The sequence below is a fragment of the Tamandua tetradactyla genome, chromosome 6 (genome assembly GCF_023851605.1).
Source record: "Tamandua tetradactyla isolate mTamTet1 chromosome 6, mTamTet1.pri, whole genome shotgun sequence".
Classification (NCBI taxonomy): Eukaryota; Metazoa; Chordata; class Mammalia; order Pilosa; family Myrmecophagidae; genus Tamandua; species Tamandua tetradactyla.
The window spans coordinates 169633741-169652669 of NC_135332.1; the positions used below are offsets into that span (position 1 = coordinate 169633741).

The 18929-nt window shown below is 38.0% G+C and overlaps 1 protein-coding gene across 2 annotated transcripts in view; it reads left to right on the forward strand.

Annotated features, from left to right (window-relative positions):
• The window catches only part of NSMCE2 (NSE2 SUMO ligase component of SMC5/6 complex), a 351982-nt gene that overhangs the window by 20999 nt on the left and 312054 nt on the right, over window positions 1-18929 (forward strand). For both annotated transcript variants that reach the window (XM_077167641.1, XM_077167642.1), the window contains exon 2: window positions 11920-12090. In XM_077167641.1, the coding sequence (XP_077023756.1) occupies window positions 11934-12090 (157 nt within the window). In that variant the 5' untranslated portion in view covers window positions 11920-11933. The remainder of the gene's footprint in view (window positions 1-11919; window positions 12091-18929) is intronic.

Consider the following 18929-nt stretch of genomic DNA (forward strand, 5'->3'; position numbering starts at 1 on the left):
AATGTTTTCTATTGTGAACTATAACATATATTTAAAAGCAATAAATTTCTAAGTACACTGTAACAACTAGTTACAGAGCACAATTCAGAGTTTGGTATGGGTTACTGTTTCACAATTTTAGGTTTTTACTTCTAGCTGCTTCAAGACGCTGGAGACTAAAAGAAATATCAGTATGATTCAGCAGTCATATTTATTTGATAAATCCAACTTCACCATCATAATTCTACCTTCTCTGTTGATCCTTCTTCCAGTCTTTAGGGGTATTTGAGCTATGCCCATTCTAACTTTTTCATGTTGGAAATGTCTGTCGTTAATATTGGATATGGGAATGGAACTAGTTGATATTCTTGGAGAGGCTGGTTCCTCTGGGTTTTAGGACTTATCTAGCCTAGGAACCCCTTTGGAGGTTGTAGGTTTTTGGAAAGTAATCTTAGTGTGTGAAACTTTTGTAGAATCGCAAATAGAGCCTTAGGTGTTCTTTAGGATTGACAGCAATGGTTTTTGGTTGGGAATTGGCAAACCTTGGTAATTAGCAATATCTAGCAGAAGCTTGCGTAAGAGTAGTCTCCAGAATAGCCTCTTGACTCTATCTGAACTCTCTTAGCCACTGATACCTTATTTTGTACATTTCTTTTCACCCTTTTGGTCAGGAAGCATTGTCAGTCCCACAGTGCCAGGGCCAGGCTCATCCCTGGGATTCATATCCCAGGCTACCAGGGAGACTTTCATCCCTGGACATCATGTCACGGGAGAGTATTGCTTTTCCTTGCAGAATTGGGGTTAGAGAGAGAGGCCGCATGTGGACAACAAAAGAGGTTTTCTGGAAGTAACTCTTAGGCATAACTATAAGAAGGGTTAGCTTCTCTGCTACAGAAATAAGCTTCACAAGAGCAAGCCTCAAGATCAAGGGCTTGGCCTGTTGACTTGGGAGTCCCTCATGTTTGAGGCAGTATCAGGGGTTTCCCTGGTATAAAACTTAATAGTTGCATATTTTTCTTCCAGCCCTCAAGGGACTTTGCCAATACTTTTTTTTTCCCCAATGCTTTTTAATTATCTGTCCAACATACTCTGGGATTTACTCATTTTTTTCTTTTAACAAACCTTTATGGAATGATGACTGTGCACCAGGCGTTGTTGTAAGGTGCTCTGAATATAGCAGTGAGCAAAACAGAAAAAGTTTTTGCCTTTAAGTAGCTTAGCAACAGAGACAATATAAAAATAATAAATGAAAGAATGTAATACCTGCTATGAAGAAAGATATAGCAGAGGAGGGAATGTAGTGAATGCCTGGTTGCCTGGAGCTGGGAATGTTGGGGAGGGCTTGCTACTTTGTAGAGGGTGGTGAGGGCAGGCATATGGAGAGAGAATATAATGGAGTGGTTTGGCCATGTAGGTATCTAGGGATCAGTTATCTTGGCAGAAGGTAGACAGGTGTAAGCCCTGAGGCATGGCTTCTATTTGGTTTGGATATAGATGGAGAACAGAAAGAGGCCCAAATCTGTACCTTGGAGCACTCCAACATATGGAGCTCATGTAAATAGAGAAGAAACAGTGAAAAGAAATGGCCAGTGTGGTAGGAAGAAAAACAAGGAAGGTATCTACCAGAAGTATTCAGAGGAGGAAGAGATTAACATTGTCAAATGCTTTTTGCTGATAAGTCAAGAAAGGTAAGAGCTGAGTATTGGTTACTGGATTTAGCAGCAGTGAGTGAGTGACCTTGACAAAAGCAACTGCATTGAAGTGAATGGGGTGAAAGCCTGATAGGACTGGGCCTAAGAGAGAGTGGGAAGAGGGCATTTGGAGACACGTATAGATAAGTCTTTTAAGAATTGTGTGCCAAAAGTGTGAGCAGAGAAAGGGATGGAAAGTGAGGCTATTTTTCTTTAAAATGGGAGAGCTAACAGTATATATGTTTGTTGAAGGGAGTGATTCAATAGGGAGGAAAAATTTAATAATGCAGGAAAGAAGGGAGAGTTGCTGGATGAATGCCCTGGAGTAGGGAAGGAGGGATATGATCTAGTGGGTATGTGGTTAGGGTTGGGGTTGGCTCCTTACCTAAAAGTTTGCAGTTTGTGCTGGTTTGAAAGGATTATGTGCCCTAGAAAAACCCATGCTTTAATCTTGATCAATCTTATGGAAGAAGCCTTTTCTTTTAATCCCTATTCATCACTATAGGTTGGAAGCTTGATTAGATTGTCTCTGCAGAGCTGTGACTCACCCAGTTGTGGGTATTAACCTTTGATTAGAGGGAGATGTGACTCCACCAGCTCCAGGTGGGGCTTTATTAGTTTACTGAAATCCTTTAAAAGAGGAAGAATTTTGGAAAAATCTTCAGGGCCACAAGAGAGCCATGAGAACCACAAGAGCCCACACAGTTAAGAGACCTTTGAAAATGAAGGAAGACGCCCCTGTGGGAGCATCATGAAACAAGAAGCCTGGAGAGAAAGCTAGCAGATGTCACCATGTTTACCATGTACCTTTCTAGTTGAGAGAGAAACCCTGAACTTCATCGGCCTTCTTGAACCAAGGTATCTTTCCCTGGATGCCTTAGATTGGACATTTCTGTAGGCTTGCTTTAATTTGGACATTATCTCGAGCTTAGAACTGCAAACTAGCAACTTAATAAACTCCCCTTTTAAAAAAAACCATTCCGTTTCTGGCATATTGCATTCCAGCAGGTAGCAAACTAGAACAAGTAGGGAAGGAGGGATAAGATCTAGTGGGTATGTGGAAGGGTTGGCCTTATCTAGGAGCTCGCACAGTTTATTCATTTTAACAAGAAGGAAGTCAGAGAATACGGGAACTGATAGGAGTACATGAGCAGTGGGGCTTGGAAAAGGTCTTTGGCTGAGAGAGGGGGTAGAAGAAGCAGCAGTGTTGGAAGTTTGAAGATTAAAGAATAAAAGAACCTAACATAGGATAATTCAAGTAGTTGTCTAGAGAGTTGTACACACTTGACAACCACTTATGTGCTTTATTCTGCAAGACTTTTCCTCCGCCTAAATGTCCTTCCCCTTCAACCCTCTATCTAAACTGTAAAACTCCTTCCCTCGTTATCCTTTAAGGTGAATTCTATGTTGCCTCTTTGATCTTGTACCTGCATTTCACAGTAACTCCCATATTGCTTTAATAATTTATTTATATGATGTCTCCTTTACTCAATAGCAAGCCCCCAGAGAACAGAGACTGGGTATCCCTGTTGCTTTGGGTAATGCCTGGTACATAGTAAGTTTTTCAACAAATTAGAATGAGTGAATAAAATAGCTCTTTAAACTAATCAAAATACTGTTTTAAAATCAAATTCTTGAGTTCAGATAGAGTCAAGAGGCTACTCTGGAGGTCGCTCTTACGCAAGCTTCCTTTAGACATTGCTGCTTATCATAGCTTGCCAAACCCCAACCAAAGCCATTCCTGCGAATCATAAAGAACACCTAGGGTGTGATATAAGATTCTACAAAGTAGTTCCAATGCACAAGGGTAACTTTCCAGGAACCTACAACCTCCAGATGGGTCCCTGAACCAGATAAGTCCTGAAATGCAGAGGGATCAGCCTTTCTGGAACATCAGTTAGTTCCATTCCCTTATCCCATATTATCGACAGCCTCTTCTAACATGAAAAAGTTAGAATGGCCATAGCTCATAGAGTGGGAGAAAGAGCAAAAGTGATAGTGGGGTTAAATGGAGAAAGTAGGGTTTAACAAATGCATATGAGTGCTGAATCGTTATATTGATATTTCTTTTAGTCTCCATTATCTTAGAGCAGCTACAAGTAAAACCCTAAAATTGTGGAATTGTAACCCATACTAAACTCTGAAATGTGTTCTACAACTAATTGTTGTGATATGCCTTGAAATCTACTGCTTTTTTTGTATATATGTTATTTTTCAGGAAAAAAAAGTCTATTGTGATTATAAAAAAAAATATATATATATATATATATATATATATATATATATTCCTTTTAGCCTACAGTGTTCTTGACCAGCTAGAAGGAAAAATCTGAGGTGATGGAATGGTAGCCCATCACAGACTCTGGGATCTGTTCTGTAACTACTTGTTGAAGTGTGCTTTAAAAATTATTGCTTTTTTCTTTCTTTGCTTTGTATATATATTACACAATAAAAAAAGTTTTTAAAAATGAAACTCTTGCCTCTTTTTCTCCGCCGGCCCGCCGCGCGGCGCCCACGCCCTGAAGCAGCCGACCCGCCCGCCCTCCTTCTCCCCTCTCTTTCTCCGCCGGCCCGCCGCGCGGCGCCCACGCCCCGCAGCAGCCGACCCGCCCGCCCTCCTTCTCCCCTCTCTTTCTCCGGCGGCTCCAGCGGCTCTCCAACCACCACGGTGCCCTCTTCCCCCGCCTTCACCGGCTCCTCCGCCACCAGCCTCAACAGCCTTGCCGCCCTCACCTTTCCTCCTCCGGAACAGCTACTGGGGGAGTGGAGACACTACAGAGCAGCTCCCGGAGCCACGACGGAGATCAAAGGGACAGCGTACCCCATCCTGTAACGGCTGACTGTCTGGGAGAACCAGCTCTGGTGAGAACACCGAGGGACGCGGGCTTTCCTGGGCGGGACGGCAAGCGGCTGGAGTCCCTCCCTTCCTCCTTCCCAGGCAGAATTGGGCAGGCGGTCCCCTCAGGCCGCGGCGGCTGGCGTCCCCACCACGCGAGGCCCCCCGGACCAACTGAAAGAGTTGGGTCAGAAATCTCCAGACTGCGGAGAACGGTGACCAGGGGTTCCCTTCCAAACACGTGACTCCCCGCTCCGCCTGGGAACAGTGCACTCTCCCGGGCTGCGACAGCTGGCGCCCTTCCGCCACGCTTGGCGCCCCGGGCCGACTAGGAAATTTGGTCGGGCGCTCTCACGTTCTGCGGCGGCCGGCGACCCTCCCCGTGTTCAGACCTCCGGGCCAGCTGGCACTCCTCCAACATGCTTCGGCTGCCAAACCTCCCCTACGGCGAGAGTTTTCCAGAGTTAAAGGACCCACAGCAACTTTTACTGGTGGATCCTGTAGACAAACGTGTGCCACGAGCGCCACCTACTGGGAAGGATAAGAAAAACAGAACCCAGAGATTTCACAGAAAAATCTTACAACCTGTGGGGTCCAACACTCAGGGAAATCTGACTAAATGCCCAGACGCCAGCAGAAGATAACGGATCACGCTCAGAAAATTGAAAATATGGCCCAGTCAAAGGAACAAACCAATACTTCAAATGAGATACAGGAGCTGAAACAACTAATGCTAAATATACGAACAGAAATGGAAAACCTCTTCAAAAACGAAATCGATAAATTGAGGGAGGACATGAAGAAGACATGGGCTGAACATAAAGAAGAAATAGAAAAACTGAAAAAACAAATCACAGAGCTTATGGAAGTGAAGGATAAAGTAGAAAAGATGGAAAAAACAATGGATACCTACAATGATAGATTTAAAGAGAAAGAAGATAGAATTAGTGATTTGGAGGATACAACATCTGAATTCCAAAAAGAAACAGAAACTATCCGGAAAAGAATGGAAAAATTTGAACAGGGTATCAGGGAACTCAAGGACAATATGAACCGCACAAATATACGTGTTGTGGGTGTCCCAGAAGAAGAAGAGAAGGGAAAAGGAGGAGAAAAACTAATGGAAGAAATTTTCACTGAAAATTTCCCAACTCTTATGAAAGACCTAAAATTACAGATCCAAGAAGTGCAGCACACCCCAAAGACATTAGACCCAAATAAGTGTTCTCCAAGACACTTACTAGTTAGAATGTCAGAGGTCAAAGAGAAAGAGAGGATCTTGAAAGCAGGAAGAGAAAAACAATCCATCACATACAAGGGAAACCCAATAAGACTATGTGTAGATTTCTCAGCAGAAACCATGGAAGCTAGAAGACAGTGGGATGATATATTTAAGTTACTAAAAAGAGAAAAACTGCCAACCAAGACTCCTATATCCAGCAAAATTATCCTTCAAAAATGAGGGAGAAATTAAAACATTCTTAGACAAAAAGTCACTGAGAGAATTTGTGACCAAGGGACCAGCTCTGCAAGAAATACTAAAGGGAGCACTAGAGTCAGATGCAAAAAGACAGAAGAGAGAGATATGGAGAAGAGTGTAGAAAGAAGGAAAATCAGATATGATATATATAATACAAAAGGCAAAATGGTAGAGGAAAATATTATCCAAACAGTAATAACTCTAAATGTTAATGGACTGAATTCCCCAATCAAAAGACATAGACTGGCAGAATGGATTAAAAAACAGGATCCTTCTATATGTTGTCTACAGGAAACGCATCTTAGACCCAAAGATAAATATAGGTTGAAAGTGAGAGGTTGGGAAAAGATATTTCATGCAAATAACAACTAGAAAAGAGCAGGAGTGGCTATACTAATATCCAACAAATTAGACTTCAAATGTAAAACAGTTAAAAGAGACAAAGAAGGACACTATATACTAATAAAAGGAACAATTAAACAAGAAGACATAACAATCATAAATATTTATGCACCGAACCAGAATGCCCCAAAATACGTGAGGAATACACTGCAAACACTGAAAAGGGAAATAGACACATATACCATAATAGTTGGAGACTTCAATTCACCACTCTCATCAATGGACAGAACATCTAGACAGAGGATCAATAAAGAAATAGAGAATCTGAATATTACTCTAAATGAGCTAGACTTAACAGACATCTATAGGACATTACATCCCACAACAGCAGGATACACCTTTTTTTCAAGTGCTCATGGATCATTCTCAAAGATAGACCATATGCTGGGTCACAAAGCAAGTCTTAACAAATTTAAAAAGATTGAAATCATACACAACACTTTCTCGGATCATAAAGGAATGAAGTTGGAAATCAATAATAGGCGGAGTGCCAGAAAATTCACAAATACATGGAGGCTCAACAACACACTCTTAAACAATGAGTGGGTCAAAGAAGAAATTGCAAGAGAAATTAGTAAATACCTAGAGGTGAATGAAAATGAAAACACAACATATCAAAACTTATGGGACGCAGCAAAGGCAGTGCTAAGAGGGAAATTTATTGCCCTAAATGCCTTTATCAGAAAAGAAGCAAAGGCAAAAATGCAGGAATTAACTGTCCACTTGGAAGAACTGGAGAAAGAACAGCAAACTAATCCCAAAGCAAGCAAAAGGAAAGAAATAACAAAGATTAGAGCAGAAATAAATGAAATTGAAAACATGACAACAATAGAGAAAATCAATAAGACCAGAAGTTGGTTCTATGAGAAAATCAATAAGATTGATGGGCCCTTAGCAAGATTGACAAAAAGAAGAAGAGAGAGGATGCAAATAAATAAGATCAGAAATGGAAGAGGAGACATAACTATTGACCTCACAGAAATAAAGGAGGTAATAACAGGATACTATGAACAACTTTACGCTAATAAATACAACAATTTAGAGGAAATGGACGGGTTCCTGGAAAGACATGAACAACCAACTTTGACTCAAGAAGACATAGATGACCTCAACAAACCAATCACAAGTAAAGAGCTTGAATTAGTCATTCAAAAGCTCCCTAAAAAGAAAAGTCCAGGACCAGACGGCTTCACATGTGAATTCTATCAAACATTCCAGAAGGAATTAGTACCAACTCTCCTCAAACTCTTCAAAATAATCAAAGTGGAGGGAAAACTACCTAATTCATTCTATGAAGCCAACATCACCCTCATACCAAAACCAGGCAAAGATATTACAAAAAAAGAAAACTACAGACCAATCTCTCTAATGAATATAGATGCAAAAATCCTCAATAAAATTCTAGCAAATCGTATCCAACAACACATTAAAAGAATTATACATCATGACCAAGTAGGATTCATCCCAGGTATGCAAGGATGGTTCAACATAAGAAAATCAAATAATGTAATACACCACATCAACAAATCAAAGCAGAAAAATCACATGATCATCTCAATTGTTGCAGAGAAGGCATTTGACAAGATTCAACATCCTTTCCTGTTGAAAACACTTCAAAAGATAGGAATACAAGAGAACTTCCTTAAAATGATAGAGGGAATATATGAAAAACCCACAGCTAATATCATCCTCAATGGGGAAACATTGAAAACTTTCCCCCTAAGATCAGGAACAAGACAAGGATGTCCACTATCACCACTATTATTCAACATTGTGTTAGAAGTTCTAGCCAAAGCAATTAGACAAGAAAAAGAAATACAAGGCATCAAAATTGGAAAGGAAGATGTAAAACTATCACTGTTTGTAGACAATATGATACTATACTTCGAAAATCCGGAAAAATCCACAACAAAACTACTAAAGCTAATAAATGTAGCCTGCAGCAAAGTAGCAGGCTACAAGATCAACATTCAAAAATCTGTAGCTTTTCTATACACTAGTAATGAACAAGCTGAGGGGGAAATCAAGAAACAAATCCCATTTACAATCGCAACTAAAACAAGAAAATACCTAGGAATAAATTTAACCAAAGAGACAAAAAACCTATATAAAGAAAACTACAAAAAACTGCTAAAAGAAATCACGGAAGACCTAAATAGATGGAAGGGCATACCGTGTTCATGGATTGGAAGACTAAATATAATTAAGATGTCAATCCTACCTAAACTGATCTACAGATTCAATGCAATACCAATCAAAATCTCAACAACTTATTTTTCAGAATTAGAAAAACCAATAAGAAAATTTATCTGGAAGGGCAGGGTGCCCCGAATTGCTAAAAACATCTTGAGGAAAAAAAACGAAGCTGGAGGTCTCGCGCTGCCTGACTTTAAGGCATATTATGAAGCCACAGTGGTCAAAACAGCATGGTATTGGCATAAAGATAGATATATCGACCAATGGAATCGAATAGAGTGCTCAGATATAGACCCTCTCATCTATGGACATTTGATCTTTGATAAGGCAGTCAAGCCAACTCACCTGGGACAGAGCAGTCTCTTCAATAAATGGTGCCTAGAGAACTGGATATCCATATGCAAAAGAATGAAAGAAGACCCGCATCTCACTCCTTATACAAAAGTTAACTCAAAATGGATCAAAGATCTAAACATTAGGTCTAAGACCATAAAACAGTTAGAGAAAAATATAGGGAGATATCTTATGAATCTTACAACTGGAGGTGGTTTTATGGACCTTAAACCTAAAGCAAGAGCACTGAAGAAAGAAATGAATAAATGGGAGCTCCTCAGAATTAAACACTTTTGTGCATCAAAGAACTTCATCAAGAAAGTAGAAAGACAGCCTACACAATGGGAGATAATATTTGGAAATGACATATCAGATAAAGGTCTAGTATCCAGAATTTATAAAGAGATTGTTCAACTCACCAACAAAAAGACAGCCAACCCAATTACAAAATGGGAAAAAGACTTGAATAGACACCTACCAGAAGAGGAAATATGGATGGCCAAGAGGCACATGAAGAGATGCTCAATGTCCCTGGCCATTAGAGAAATGCAAATCAAAACCACAATGAGATATCATCTCACACCCACCAGAATGGCCATTATCAACAAAACAGAAAATGACAAGTGCTGGAGAGGATGTGGAGAAAGAGGCACACTTATCCACTGTTGGTGGGAATGTCAAATGGTGCAACCACTGTGGAAGGCAGTTTGGCGGTTCCTCAAAAAGCTGAATATAGAATTGCCATACGACCCAGCAATACCATTGCTAGGTATCTACTCAAAGGACTTAAGGGCAAAGACACAAACAGACATTTGCACACCAATGTTTATAGCAGCGTTATTTACAATTGCAAAGAGATGAAAACAGCCAAAATGTCCATCAACAGAAGAATGGCTAAATAAACTGTGGTATATACGTACGATGGAATATTATGCAGCTTTAAGACAAGATAAACTTATGAGGCATGTAATAACATGGATGGACCTAGAGAATATTATGCTGAGTGAGTCCAGCCAAAAACTAAAGGACAAATACTGTATGGTCCCACTGATGTGAACGGACATTCGAGAATAAACTTGAAATATGTCATTGGTAACAGAGTCCAGCAGGAGTTAGAAACAGGGTAAGATAATGGGTAATTGGAGCGGAAGGGATACAGACGGTGTAACAGGACTAGATACAAAAACTCAAAAATGGACAGCACAATAATACTTAATTGTAAAGTAATCATGTTAAAAACACTGAATGAAGCTGCATCTGAGCTATAGGGTTTTTTTGTTGTTGTTTTTTACTATCATTACTACTTTTATTTCTTTTCTCTATATTAACATTTTATCTCTTTTTCTGTTGTGTTGCTAGTTCCTCTAAACCGATGCAAATGTACTAAGAAACGATGATCATGCATCTATGTGATGATGTTAAGAATTACTGAGTGCATATGTAGAACGGTATGATTTCTAAATGTTGTGTTAATTTCTTTTTTTTTATTTTCATTTTTTTTTCTTTTTTCTTTCTTTCCGTTAATAAAAAAAAAATAAAAAATAAAAAAAAAATGAAACTCTTAAGAGTGTGTGCTTGTTCTGAAAACTGTATATCTATGCTTAAAGAAGTGCCTAGTGCTTAAGGGAGTACTTACTAAATATTTGCTAATGTAATGGTTTGAGTTGATGAATCGTAGTGTGAATATTTACCTGTGTGTAGTAGACTAATCACTTCAGAAATAAAAATCAGTGTTTTTCATCTCTGTGTCCTTCTCTTTTTATACCTTGTGTGTTTTTGAATAAGTCTAATGAATGACATGGTAAGGTATTCAATACCTGTTTGTTGAATGAATGAATGTAATAAACAAGGACCGATAATTGAGAGCAACTATAGTTGCCCAGGTGTGAAATAAAATTGTAATAGTGATAGAAAGGATGAAAATGACAGATATGTTATACATGTTTCCCACTTAAGAAAGCAAGAGCAGAAGGGAAGCTTCTAAATGCTAATGAATTGTGTATTGTGTGCTAGACCACATTGTGATATCCATTCCCATTTTAAAGTTGGTAAAACAGGTTCAGAGACGTTAAGAGTCTTCCCATGGCCATTCAGGACTAAAGTGGCAGAACCTGAATCATACTGTATCTGATTCCCAGGAAATACCCTCCTTTCCTTTATCTGCATTAGAAACAGCCCTCCCTTCCCTTTACGCCTGTGTGAATTCTGTCCACTTTTCTAATTGTTTTTTCATCTATTGAATTTCAGATAGTTTCTGAATTAAGCACAGATATCTTTTCATAAACTGTTCTACGTAAGTGTCCCAAACTTTAAAGAATTCGTGGTTGAAGATATAGATTATAAATTAGGGAGTTTGTAATATCAAAGTAGTAACTGGAATTCTTATAGTAGATAAGCCCCTGAAGATAAGAGTTTGTAAAGAAATTCTGCTTTTACTGAAACATACTCTGGGATCTTCTGTAAATCTGTCATAGCCCAGAGGAGTTATCAGGAACATATATTTTTTACGGTTCTCAGAATTTAAGATGCATATATGTCAAATAAGTCCTTAATTATATGTTTTCATAATTCTGCCTTATTAAACTATTCAATTACTTTTTATTTTTTAGGAAAATACTTTTATTGCATCATATTTTTCTAGTTTTTCTATCTCATTTATGTTTTAGGGTTTTAAGGAATCTGCTGTTCCTGAATTCTTCAGAGAAGCAGGATTCTTTTGAAAGAAAGTATTCTGTTTCCTTTAAAAAAATAAAGACTTCTCATTTCTCTGAGAAAAAATTGAAAGAACACAGTTACATTCCCCTTGTTTGAGTGCATCCATGTTTGGCAGTCTAAGTGATGGTACAATGTTTTAAGATCCTCTCAATGGATAAAAATAGAACGTAGATAATAGTGTGGCAGTTATGGGATATAAGACATTTATATAAATGTTTATGGCAGTTTTATTTTTCTTTGCAGTTATTCTGGCTTACCAATCTTATTTCATTGTGTTTGAAATTTAGGTCATAATTTCAAGATGCCAGGACGTTCAACTTCAAGTTCAGGTTCAGCTGGTTTCATGTCCTTCAGCGGTATAGAGTCTGCTCTCACCTCCTTAAAAAACTTTCAATCTTCTATCATCTCTGGAATGGATACAGCTTCTAGTGTTGCTTTGGATCTTGTGGAAACACAGAGTAAGTAAAACTTAAAACATTTCTTTTTGTCTATTTTGAGGTAACACTGTATGGTATAGCCTTAGCCTAGGAAGGCTAGATACCACTCACCATTTAAGTATCCTTGGAACAATCATTTAATCCCTGTGGGCATCTATTTTCTCATCTTGTTCTAAATGCATTTTATCATTGTATTGAGGATGAGGTGAGATTAATTAATTTAATTCTTTGATGTGTGTTCACGCTGTTATGTTCCACTAGAAACTTTCAGGCCAAGACATGACGGTCTCTGACCTCAGGGAGCATACAGTCTAATGTATATGACAGTTTTGAGCTGGAGGTTATACAAATGCATATGAATGAGTTGTTTTTCAGTAGTTCAACTTTATTTTGATTACCCAATAGGCAGACTAAGCTTATACTGGGTTCTACTGGCAAAGCAAGGCTTCAAAAAAATGAGAAAAGTTTAGCTTTGATGAATTTTACCTAAAGTTGTCAATCAGAAGGTCTAGAAAAGAATTGTCTCCTTTCTTTGGATTAGAATTTATTTTATTTTATATATAGAGGCAGGGGAACAACATAAATGGTATTGTCTATGGTTTTCAGCAATTTGACTCTGATGTACCTTAAGGAGGTTTTCTTTGTATATCTTGGTACGATTTGTGGGTCTATACTTTTGATCTAATTTGAAAATTTTCTGCTAATATTTCTTTAAATACTTTTCCTTTCCCTCCTTTCTTGCCTTCTGGGATTTCGATTATGTGTATGTTAAACTGTTTAGTATTGTCTGATGAATCCCGTAGGCTTAGTTTATTTCTCCCCCAGTCTTTTTTCTCTCTCTTTTTTGCTTTAAATAGTTTCTATTGCTGGGTTTTCAAGTTATTAATCTTGTCTTCTATAGTATTTAATATGCTACCAATTCGATCCAGTGAATTTTTAATTTGAGATATTGTATTTTTCAGCTTTAGAAGATATAAAAAGTTAAATGGAATATTTTTCTAACTGCCATTTCTCTTCCCATCATGCTCATGGTTTCCTCTACACTCTTTAGCATAGGAAACATATTTATGATAACTGTTTTAACATTATTATCTGACAATTTCATCGTCTCTGTCCATTGCTGCTTCTTCACATGGACTTTGTTGAGTATTTCTATTTTGTTGTTTTCCTTTAAAGAGTGTTAAAGTTTGTTTTGGCAGGTAGCTTGAGAACTTTGGATTAAATTGATCCTTTTCCAGGCTTAATTTTTTTTTTCTTTGACAGACCACGAAATAAATCAAGGTTTAATTTTAATTTTTCCATTAAAAAATTTTTATGTCCTTTCCATACATTTCTTTTACTCTACCTGTTGCCTTTTATTCCTTTTTCTTACAATTTATCTACAGAAGAAGCCATGCTGTTTGATTAGCAGAGTTTCCTACCTCCTGCATTTGGCTAATTGCACACTTGCAGGCAGTTCAACATGTACTTCTGTCCTGTTTTTCCTGCAAATTGGCAGTTGGAGCCAGAAGACTCATGTTTAACTTTTTGTGCCTCCGTTTCTTAATTTGAAAAATGGAAACCATATATGGAATTACTACACTTCATTGTATAAGAAGCCATGGCAAGAGTGTAATCAGAGAATTCAAATCCTGCAATCTTCTGGCTTCAGTCTGGGTTCCAGAGATGCTACATGTGATATGCATGATCCCAGGCAAATCTCGAGCTCAGTTTCCTCACAAACCAAACACAAATACTGCCTACCTCACAAGCTTACTATGAGGGTTAGATGTGATGAGGCACTTAAACAAGATTTTTAAACTGTGATGAGCTATAGAAGTGTACATGTTAGTGATAACAGTACTCATTACACCAGGGCGTAAATACCTTTTTTTTTTTTATAATCGTAAATCATTGGGGTACACAGCACTATGTATCCTCTTTCAGTCAAATTCACTTTCAGTATGGCAGTGTTACTTATAAACCCGCTAATTAGTTATCATCACCTCTATCTGTTCCCTTGCATTTAGATTCATCCTCTTTTGGTAGCCTTTCCTCCATTTCTAGCTTTTTGTACCTCTAGTTCTACTATATTCTGCAGTGTAATCTCTGATATTATCTTTAACAGAGTCATAATAGCAAAATCTTACAGTATCTGTCCTTTTGTGACTGACTTATTTTATACAGCATTTTGTCTTCGAGGTTGATCCACATTGTCATATATTTCAGGACATCATTTCATCTTACTGCTGTATAATATTGCATTGTATGTTTATACCACTTTTTTTTAACCACTTGTCTGTTGATAGGCACATGGATTGTTGCCATCTCTTGGCAATTGTGAATAATTCTGCCATGAACATTGGTGTGCAAATGTCTGTTTGTGTCACTGCCATCAGCTCTTCCGGGTATATACCAAATACTGGTATTGCCAGGTCATAGGGCAACTCAATATTTAGTTTTCTGAGGAATCGCCAAACTGTCTTTCACACTGGCTGTACCATTATACATTCTCACCAACAGTGAATAAGTGCTCCAGATCTTCCTGGCAACGTGGGACAGAAATCCTAGAATGAGCTGAGACTCAGCATCAAGGGATTGAGAAAAACCCTAGAATGAGCTGAGTCTCAGCATCAAGGGATTGAGAAAACCTTCTCGACCAAAAGGGGGAAGAGAGAAATGAGACAAAGTGGCAATGGCTGAGAGATTCCAAACAGAGTCAAGAGGTTATCCTGGAGGTTATTCTTACACATTAAGTAGCTATCACTTTGTTATTCAAAATGTAATGGAGAGGCTGGAGGAAACTGCCTGAAAATGTAGAGCTGTGTTCCAGTAGCCATGTTTCTTGAGCATGATTGAATAATGATATAGCTTTCACAGTGTGACTGTGTGATTGTGAAAACCTTGTGTCTGATGCTCCTTTTATCTACCTTGTCAACAAACGAGTAGAACATATGGAATAAAAAGAAATAGTAGGGGGAACAAATGTTAAAACATATTTAGTTTGAAATTCTAATGAAAGCGAGGGGTTAGGGGTATGGTATGTATAATCTTTTTTTTCCTGTTTTCGTTTTATCTCATTTTCTGTTGTCTTTTTATTTCTGTTTCTGAATTGATGCAGATGTTCTAAGAAATAATGAATATGCAACTAAGTGATGATATTGTGAATTACTGATTATATATGTTAACGTTTTAGTTCATTTGTTAAATTTTTTTATTAATAAATAAATTAAAAAATAATAATAATTAGGGGTAGGAAGATGGAACTAACTGATGTTCTGGAAAGTCTGGCCTTTCTAGGTTTCAGAACTTATCTTGTCCAGGGACACATGGATAATTTCAATCTTATTAAATTTATAAAGATTCAGTTTGTGTCCCCAGCATATGCTCTGTCTTGGATAATGTTCCATGTATGCTAGAGAAGAAGGTATATGCTGGTGTTTCAGGGTTTAATGATTTAAATATGTCTGTTAGGTCTAATTCATTTATCCCATCATGTAAGTTCTCTGTTTCCTTCTTGATCCTCTGTCTGATTGCTCTATCTATAGTAGAAAGTGGTACATTGAAGTCTCCCACTTTAACTGTTGTAATGTCTGTAGTTCCCTTCAGTTTTGCCAATATTTGCCTCATGTACTTTGGAGCTCCTTGATTGGGAGCATAAACATTTTTGATTGTTATGTCCTCCTGGTGAATTATCCCTTTTATTAATATATAGTGTCTTCCTTTTTCTCGTATGATATCTTTACATTTAAAGTGTATTTTGTCTGATATTATATACTACTTCTGCTTTCTTTTGGTTACAGCTTGCATAAAAGATTTTTTCCATCCTTTACTTTCAATCTAATTGTGTCCTTGAGTCTAAGATTTGTCTCTGTAAACAGCATATAGATGGATTATGTTTTTAATCCATGCTGCCAATTTGTATCTTTTAATTGGTGAATTTCGTGTGTGAATGTTCAAAGTAATTACTGTAAGAATAGTACGTGACTCTACCACCTTATCCTTTAATTTTTATTTGTCAGATCTATATATTCTTTTCCTTCTCTTTCTTTTTATCCTTTAAATTACCACTAATCTTTTTCTTCAATTCTGTGATCTCTTCCAGATCTACCTCTGTCTTTTTTTAGCTGTAGGACTCCCGTTAGTATTTCTTGTAGAGCCAGTCTCTTGTCAGCTAGTTCTTGCAATCTTTGCTTGCACTGAAGATTTTAATCTCTCCCTCAATTTTGAAGGATAACTAGGCTGGAAAAGAATTCTTGACTGGAAGCCTTTCTCATCCAAGATCTTAAATATATTGTACCACTGCCTCCTTACTTCCATAGTGCCTGTTGAGTAGTCCAAAGTCGGTCTTACATGTTTTTCCTTTTTATGTAGTAGATTGCTTTTCTTGTGCAGCTTTCAAGATTTTCTGTTTCTCTTCAACTTTTGACGGTTTGATTAGTATGTATCTTGGAGTATGCCTGTTCAGATTTATTCTATTTGGAGTTTGTTGGGTCAATTTGATTTGTGCATTTATGATTTTATAAAGGTTGGGACGTTTTTCCTGAATACACCTTCAACTAACTTTCCCTGGCCTTTACTCTTTTCTCCTCCTTCTGGAACACCAGTAATTCTTATATTTGTATGCCTTTTGTTGTTTATCATTTCCCTAAAATCCTGTTGCATTTTTCCCATCTTTCTTGCTGTTTGTTCTTTTGTGCACTGTAATTCAGTTCTTCTGTCTTCTATCTCATTTTTTTCTCCCTTATCCCTCTGATTTGGTCTACTGTATCTTTCATTTCTGTGAGATCTGCCATTTTTCTATTTAATCTTCCAGATTCTCCTTTATGTTCTTCTAGTGTCTTCCTGATGTTCTTCATTTTTTCATAAATATCCTCAAGCAGTTATTCAGTATTCTGTATCCACTCTGGAATCTTGATTTGGTCATTTGACTGGGCCATTTCTGCTTGGATCTTCATGTGCTTTGTGATTTTCTGTTGTGTTCAGGGCATTTCATTATCTTAATATGGTTTTGCAAGTTGGTTTCCATCACTTATCTAAAGCTTTGTATTTACTTACTTTTGCATTTAAGGTATCCTTTTGCACTTTGTTAATTATTTCCTGGATCTCATGTAGGGAGTATAATTCAATTTGAGGATCTATTAGAAGCTAGGTCAGGATGCATGGTACTTCAGTGGTACGGTGGCCACTGATCATGCTGAAGACCCAGGTTTAACTGCCAGGCCATGCACTCCAAAACAGAAAAATGTAATAATAATAAAAAAAAGAATATAATAAAATATAAAAACAACAACAACAAGAGCAACAGCAAAACAAACCTCAATAGTAGAGGGTCCCAAAGTCAGAAGGAGACACCTCAAGATATATTGGAAGTGAACTCAGACTGGTGTCTACAAAGGGAGAGAAAATTGTAGTAAAAGAAATATTAACAATAAAAATATGTGAAATAAAATAGAATAAGAAAAATAACATAAAATAAGAAATAATCATTAATATATATGTAAATATAAAATATCTTTATATAAGATAAAATGTAATGAGAAAACAGTTAAACTACTGAAAAAATATATAGAGAAACTGTATTTAAAAAAGGAGGGGCAGGCAATGGAGGCACAGTGGCAGAGTTCTCACCTGCCATACTGGAGACCTGGGTTTAATTCCAGTGCCTGCCCGTGTAAAAAAAAAAGAAAAAGGAAAAAAAAAGAAAAAGTGAAGGGGTGGGAAAGAATAAAGAATATTAGGAAAAAAAGAAAAGTCATAAAAACCTAGGCAGATATGGGATTTACATCTTCTGCACTTACATCTTCTCCCCAGCAGGTGGTGATCCTGAGGCACCTCCTCCCTTCCTCACCCCTTCTGCAGAAACCAGCTTGCACTTACTGCTTATTACCAGGAGGTTGCAGACCTGAGGCTCCTCCTCCTTCAGGCACACCCCCTCCTGGCAGGCAGTGTTCAAAGATGAAATGCACAGTGGGGATGGGGCGGCAACTCCCAGCCCACAGTGGCCAGTCCAGGCCCTCAGGACTAGAGAACTGACCTGTGGCCTGGTGGGTCAGCACCTGGCATCCTCCAGACACTGTGCCTGTGTGACTGGCTACTCCTGACACTCGGTGGGGAGATTGTCCAGTATCCTGACCTCGCATAGTAGATGGTTGGGTCCACTTAAGGGTTCCCTGTGGGCACATTCAACATAGATCCAAACAGGGAGGTTTCACCAGCCCGCAGCTGAGGCAGGCTGGAGCAGAGATGATGGGTTTGCTTTGATCACACCTCACCTCACGTAGCAGCTTGACCAATTGACCCATCCCACTCTCCGTTTCCATTCCTCCTCTGTCCCTCTCTTCCCCCAAATACCCGAGAGACCCTGTTTGTTTACACAGATCCTGAGTCAGCAGTCCAGTCATTTTCTTCCTGTCCCCTATTTTGTTACAAGGTGCAAGAGTGAACTCAGTCCACTCCATTCTGCCATTTTCCTGAAAGTCTCCTCCAGGTTGGTTATCTTTCTTTTTTTTTTTTTTATTTTTTTATTAATTAACGGAAAAAAAGAAATTAACCCAACATTTAGAAATCATACCATTCTACATATGCAATCAGTAATTCTTAACGTCATCACATAGATGCATGATCATCGTTTCTTAGTACATTTGCATCGGTTTAGAAGAACTAGCAACACAACCGAAAAAGATATAGAATGTTAATATAGAGAAAAAAAATAAAAGTAATAATAGTAAGAACAAAACAAAACAAAACAAAAACCTATAACTCGGATGCAGCTTCATTCAGTGTTTTAACATGATTACTTTACAATTAGGTATTATTGTGCTGTCCATTTTTGAGTTTTTGTATCTAGTCCTGTTGCACAGTCTGTATCCCATCAGCTC